Consider the following 6,631-nt stretch of genomic DNA (forward strand, 5'->3'; position numbering starts at 1 on the left):
CCTGTTTATTATTTCACAGACTAAAAACTGAATATGGGTGCTGTATTTCCATATGGATATCATCTATTTCCACGGCCAAGCAGACATGCCTAGATAGATATTGCTTATTCTATAGTAATATTTTTCACTGTAACCAAGTCCCTTTCAAGTTCTCAAATTTGATGATTATTGTATGAAAGTTTAAAGTCATGTGATAATCCTAGCTTATGATGATCCCATCACACTTGTCATTTTCTAAAATGTGGGTTTCACAAGTAAGCCTTAGTAGAAAGAGATGCAGTTCTCTGAGGCTTCATCTCTCCTGTATATGAAATTTATAAGTTGAAGTAAGTCATAATTTTATCTAAGAAAGAAAGAATCCTCTTTCATAAATATACCTATAGTTGAGAACAATAAGAATGCTTGGAAATAATAACCACTTCCTAAAAGACACCATCCCTAAAAATGAGGTCTTCCCTAAATGAGGAAACTTTTTTTAAGATGGGGTCTTGCTCTGTTGCCCAGGCTGGAGTGCAATGGTGCAATCTCAGCTCATTGCAAACTCTGCCTCCTGCATTCAAGCGATTCTCTTGTCTCAGCCTCCTGAGTAGCTGGGATTATAGGCGTGCACCACCACGCCTAGCTGATTTTTTGTATTATTAGTAGAGACAGAGTTTCACCATGTTGGCCAGGCTGGTGTCAAACTCCTGATCTCAGGTGATCCACCTGCCTTGGCCTCCCAAAGTGCTAGGATTACAGGCGTGAGCCACCGCACCCGGCCAAATGAGGAAACTTCAAATCCCTCTGCCCCACCATGAAGATGCAACACAGCCCTGTGAGAGATGGAAGAGGTGTGGTTGATTGATGTACGGATGACAGTGGGTGAGTTGGGTTTTATATGCCACAACAATACGGTGCAGGATGAAGAGCATGGCCTGGGCAGTTAGATGAACCAGAAGTCTCTGTAGAGGAATTGCCACTTTCCAGGTACTGAGCCTGGGCAAGTCAGTTCACCTCATGCTCCTCAGTTTCCTCTTGTAACTGAGGAACTTACTATATGTAAGATACAGTTAAGAGGAGCAGGGCTGGGTGCAGTGGCTCATGCCTGTAATCCCAGCAATTTGGGAGGCTGAGACAAAAGGATCGCTTGAGGCCAGGACTTCAAGACCAACCTGGGCAACATAGTGAGACCCCCTATCTCTACAAAAAATTGAAAAATTAACCAGCTGTGGTGGCATGTGCCCGTAGGCCTCGCTATTTGAAAGGCTGAGGCAGGGGGATTGCTTAAGCCCAGGAGGACAGCGCTTCAGTGAGCTATGATTGCACCACTGTACTCCAGCCTGGGTGAGGAAGTGAGACCCTACCTCAAAAAAAAAAAGGAAAAAAAAAACAGTAGTGCCTATCTCAATTGATGAGCATTGAATAAGACCACACACGTCAGGCATTTTAGAACAATGCCTTGTTCATATTATATACTCAAAAATAAATATGAGTGGCTCTTATTATTGCTGCTATCATTGTGGATGTTATAGAATTGAGTGGTTCCAGTTATTTCACCTATGACAACCACACAAGAAACATAGGAAAGAAATTAAAAAAAGAAGACTTAAGACCTCTTCGCTTTGAAGTAAAAATAAAAAACAAAAAAACATTTAACAAGTGCTAGCAAGTTTGTGGAATCAAACTAACTGTGGGGTAAGAATGGCATAGTAAATTAGCTCCACTCTCCAGGGTCTTAGGATCTAGTTAAGAAGACAAGATCTTCGGCCAGGCGTGGTGGCCCACACCTGTAATCCCAGCACTTTGGGAGGCTGAGGCAGGTGGATCACGTGAGGTCAGGAGTTTGACACCAGCCTGGCCAATGTGGAGAAACCTCATCTCTACTAATAATACAAAAATTAGCCAGGTGTGGTGGCACATGCCTGTAATACCAGCTACTAGGGAGGCTTAGGCAGGAGAATCGCTTGAACCCAGGAGGCGGAAGTTGCAGTGAACTGAGATTGCACCATTGCACTCCAGCCTGGGCAACAAGAGCAAAACTCCATCTCCCCCCCAAAAAAAAAAACCAAGATTTTCTTGCATTAAAAGTCAACAATAAAGTATATGAGTTGGAAAAATATGCGTCATTAGGCAGGATAAGAAAGGCCATAGGACCATGGAGTAACAAGATCAATGTAACAAATTTATCAGAACTGATGTATCCAATATGTGAGAGCTCCTGAGAACTGTTCCTGCTTAAAAGAAATGCAAATAGGCTGGGCGGGCGCGGTGGCTCACGCCTGTAATCCCAGCACTTTGGGAGGCTCAGATGGGTGCATCACGAGGTCAGGAGATCGAGACCATCCTGGCCAACATGGTGAAACCCTGTCTCTACTAAAAATACAAAAACTAGCTGGTCATGGTGGCGCATGCCTGTAATCTCAGCTACTCGGGAGGCTGAGGCAGGAGAATGGCTTGAACCAGGGAGTTGGAGGTTGCAGTGAGCCGAGATCGCGCCACCGCACTCCAGCATGGTGAAAGAGCAAGACTCCATCAAAAAAAAAAAAAAAAAAGAAAGAAAGAAAAGAAAAGAAAAAGAAAAGAAAATTTAAAAAGACCTTTTTTGAAATTTGCCACACATATCCACTGGGTGGGAGTGTAAAATCAGTATACCCCTTTAGTGGGTCTTTTGGCAGTGTTTATTAAAATGAAAAATACATAGCTTTCGACCCGGCCATTCTGCTTTTAGAAATTTGTTTACTGTCACATGTGTGCAAGGAAATACATATGAGGATGTTCACTGCAGCACTCTTTATTTTACATGGGAAATAACTAAATTTTTCTCAAAGAGTTTCGGGAGAATAAATCACAGTAAATGTATGTGGTAGAATACTATGCAATCATTGAAAGAATAATGTGGATACGTAAGTGCTTATATGGAAAGGCATTCAAGTAACACCATTTTTAAAAACAGGTATAGAATATGTGAAAAATTCATACAAAAATGAATTGACGTAGTATAATCCAGCAATTTCACATGTTTGTATGTATCTAAAAGAACTGAATGTAGCGTCATTAAGAGATATTTGAACACCATGTTCAAAACAGCATCATTTACAATAAATCAAAGGTGGAAGTAGCCCAAATGTCCATGGAGAGATGACTGGATAAATTAAATGTGATATATACATAAAATGGGATATTGCTCGGCCTTAAAAACGAAGGAAATTCTGACACATGCTACAACATGGATAAACCTTTAAGGATATTATGCTAAGTGAATAAGTCAGTCACAAAAATACAAATACTGCATGCCTCCACTTAGATACTTACAGTAGTCAAAATCAGAGACGGAAAGTAGAATGGTGGTTGAGAGGATGTATGAGGAGGGAGTTATTGTTTAATAGGTACAGAACTTCAGTTTTGCAAGATGAAAAAGTTTTGGAGATTGTTTGCACAACACTGTGAACATACTAAACACTGCTGAACTGTACACTTAAAAATGGTTAAGATGGTAAATATTTTGCATATTTTACCACAATTTAAAATTTTTTTAAAGGCCGGGCGCGGTGGCTCAAGCCTGTAATCCCAGCACTTTGGGAGGCCGAGGCGGGTGGATCACGAGGTCAGGAGATCGAGACTATCCTGGCTAACATGGTGAAACCCCGTCTCTACTAAAAATACAAAAAACTAGCCGGGCGTGGTGGCGGGCGCCTGTAGTCTCAGCTACTTGGGAGGCTGAGGCGGGAGAATGGCGTGAACCCGGGAGGCGGAGCTTGCAGTGAGCCGAGATCACGCCACTGCACTCCAGCCTGGGAGACACAGCGAGACTCTGTCTCAAAAAAAAAAAAAAAAAAAAAAAAAAAATTTTTTTTAAAATTGATGCATTGTGTGTCTGCTTGTACATATACAGGAATTTCTGGAGAGTCTATTAATAGTACTTGGGTTTTTATTGTATTCCTGTTTTACTGTTTTTATCATTTGTGAGCTGTCAATTTTTAAAAACTTAAAATTGTTCAATAAATTATGATGAGCTTGTTAAACATCAGTGACAGCACTCTTTGCTTGCTGTGTGACCTGGTGCCAAAAGTGCAGAAGCAGCGCAGTAAATCCTGTGATTTCCTGGGAGGACATGAATATGTGGTGGCAAAGAGTGGCCAGCGAGAACACAAAGATGAGTACATTTTTTCTAAGCACAGAGGGCAATCCAGCTGAAGAAGGCAGGGGAAGTTCTGTCCGATTTTGAGGAAAAGCCAGTCCATGGTACGCTTGGATGTCTGTGCAGACCAATCTCACGAGGATCCTGCAGAGGGGTGCCGGGGATGGCCTTGACAGGTAGGTCGGGGCCATATTGTGGCAGGGCTTAAATGAACAATCAGGACATTTAGATTTCGTTCTGATGATAATGTGGAGCTTTGGAACATTTTGAGCAGGAGAATGTCAGAGGAAGGAAAATTAATCAGGCATGTTAGATTGAGTGGGATTTAGACTGGGGAGGAAAGGCAGGGAAGAAGTCAGGACACCGTAATCCAGAAACAAGGTGATGAGGTTAAGATTCCACAATGGGAATGGAAAGTCTGGTTGATTCTAGAAAAGTCTGGTTGATTCTAAAGAAAGAATGAACAGATAATTACGTATGAAGGGTGAGGAAGGGGAAAGAGTCAACAGTGACTGTGGTTTCAGACCAGGACAGTTATACCTAGGAGAGAATTACATCTCAGGCAAAGAAAGCAAACTGTTGAAAGAAAGCTAAATTTTGCAAGAAAGGAAATGAACTCCCTTTCACCTGTCGAGTATGAAGCAACAATGAGTCATTCAAGCAGATGTCACCAATATCTAATAGAAAAACTCAGCAGATTTCAAAAAAGAGGTAAAAGCATACACACAGTGCTATACTCATCCACACCTGCAGCTTCAGAAGATTCAATGTGGAGCAATTTTAGACAAATGGATTAAAATCGATCCCCAAAACTCTACTTTCTCAGCAAAGTCACCAGGTTTCTAAAGAAGGCATCATGAAATTTAGGCATGGGTTTCTCTCTTTCATTTTTCATCTATTCTGAAATATTCTACGTCACTTCTTTTTTCACATCTGAAATTGATTTACGTCACACAGTTGATGATTGATGTCTTACAATGAATGAAATATAATGTTGGGAGTATTTAAGGAATTCTCCAACAAAGGCTGATTGCTTTGGTCAAATGTACGCTTTCAGTATGGGATGTGTGTGCACGTGTGTGTGTGTGTTGGGGGAGTGGGGCAGCAGGATTAATAATTTATGGCCACAGCACTGTCATCTAAGACCAAGAGAGGCAAATGAACTGGAGGGTTCCATCTGACCAAAAAAGACCAGCAAATGCTCAGGGACCTATGGACATGAACACAATTATTTCCAAGAAAAAAGATGAGCCATAACTCTTGTCTGACAAGTGTGATGGAGAGCAGACTTGCTTAGAAGGACATTCCCAGGAGGAGGTAGCATATACATTTCAGGCTAGCTTTGATCTCTAGCCTCTAGGAACAATTTTCTTGCTTTGTCATTATAGTTCCAAACATTGGTCCCTTTGGGGAAACTACTCCAGCTCAACAAGCAAATGTCATCAGGTTTGTTTTTGTTTTTATTTCTTTCCCTAATGCAGGAAAGAAGTCCAGAATATGCCTCTATAGCATAAGGATTATTTTGAGTGAAAGGCATTTGAGAATCGACAGATGCAGGAAGAGTTGTTTTATTTTATTTTAATTTTTTCCCTGAACTTACCTGTCTAAAAGCAATGCCTCTCAAAAGAATTCAACTGTCTTAAATTCCTTCCCAGGAATTTTAAAACCAGGGAAGGTTGACCCTATCATTAGAAACAAGAAGTTGGTACTGGGATAATAAATCAGCTAATAGACTTTGTCACAAAACTATCATATCTCCTATCTATTCTCCCAAAGGCCTGTTTATCTTTTCTGAAAGTTATTTTCCAGAAGTGCCCTTTCTCCTTCTCCCTTTCCTTTATTTAGACAGTGTATAAGCCCCAAATTCTAATTGCCCCTTGAGTCATAACTTTCTGTGAACTCTGACTACTTTGGTGAATAAAAATCTATCTTTTCTCCTGCTAATCTGTGTTTTGTTGGTTTAATTTGCAATCCCCCCAAATACTGAACCTAAGAGGGTAGAGGGAAAGTTTTACTTCCCTGACAACAGGAAAACTTATTTTGTTAAAGATGAATGGCACAGAAGGGGGAAATGATGGTTGGAGTGAGGACCAAAGAAATAACAAAAATGTCCACTTGTACTGAGACAAACTTTTCCTAAATATTTATCAGTTAGTCCTTAAATATTTTGCTTAAGAGAAGTCCTCAAAATTAAAGAAACTACATCTTCAATGTACTGAGCAGAAGGAATGGAGACTGTGCAGCTGAGGAAGCGGGGGCTGAAAAATAAGTGTGGGTTGTGTCCCCACACACCAAGGACTGGTGAGAGGAACAACGCACAGTGGTGGAGTGGGAACTGAGCAGGCCATGAGGAGGACAGATATTTGTTTTGCTGCATTCAAGGCCGCCTATAGTTCCTGCCCTTTGGGTGCTCATGATGGCAGACAAGCTCTCATGAAGGTGAACCAAAGGAGGGAAATCACAGGAGACCCGTTGGCCCCGCCACGCCTGAACAGCTGCTGCAGCCTGAACTTT

The 6,631-nt window shown here is 41.3% G+C and overlaps 1 protein-coding gene across 3 annotated transcripts in view; it reads left to right on the forward strand.

Moving 5' to 3' along the window:
• The window catches only part of LOC105469986 (ribonuclease inhibitor), an 85,815-nt gene extending 81,258 nt beyond the window's left edge, over window positions 1-4,557 (forward strand). For all 3 annotated transcript variants that reach the window (XM_071091033.1, XM_071091034.1, XM_011721648.2), the window contains one exon: window positions 20-4,557. In XM_071091033.1, the coding sequence (XP_070947134.1) occupies window positions 20-31 (12 nt within the window). In that variant the 3' untranslated portion in view covers window positions 32-4,557. The remainder of the gene's footprint in view (window positions 1-19) is intronic.
• The last annotated feature ends 2,074 nt before the right edge of the window (window positions 4,558-6,631 follow it).

The sequence above is a fragment of the Macaca nemestrina genome, chromosome 2 (genome assembly GCF_043159975.1).
Source record: "Macaca nemestrina isolate mMacNem1 chromosome 2, mMacNem.hap1, whole genome shotgun sequence".
NCBI classification, from domain to species: Eukaryota; Metazoa; Chordata; class Mammalia; order Primates; family Cercopithecidae; genus Macaca; species Macaca nemestrina.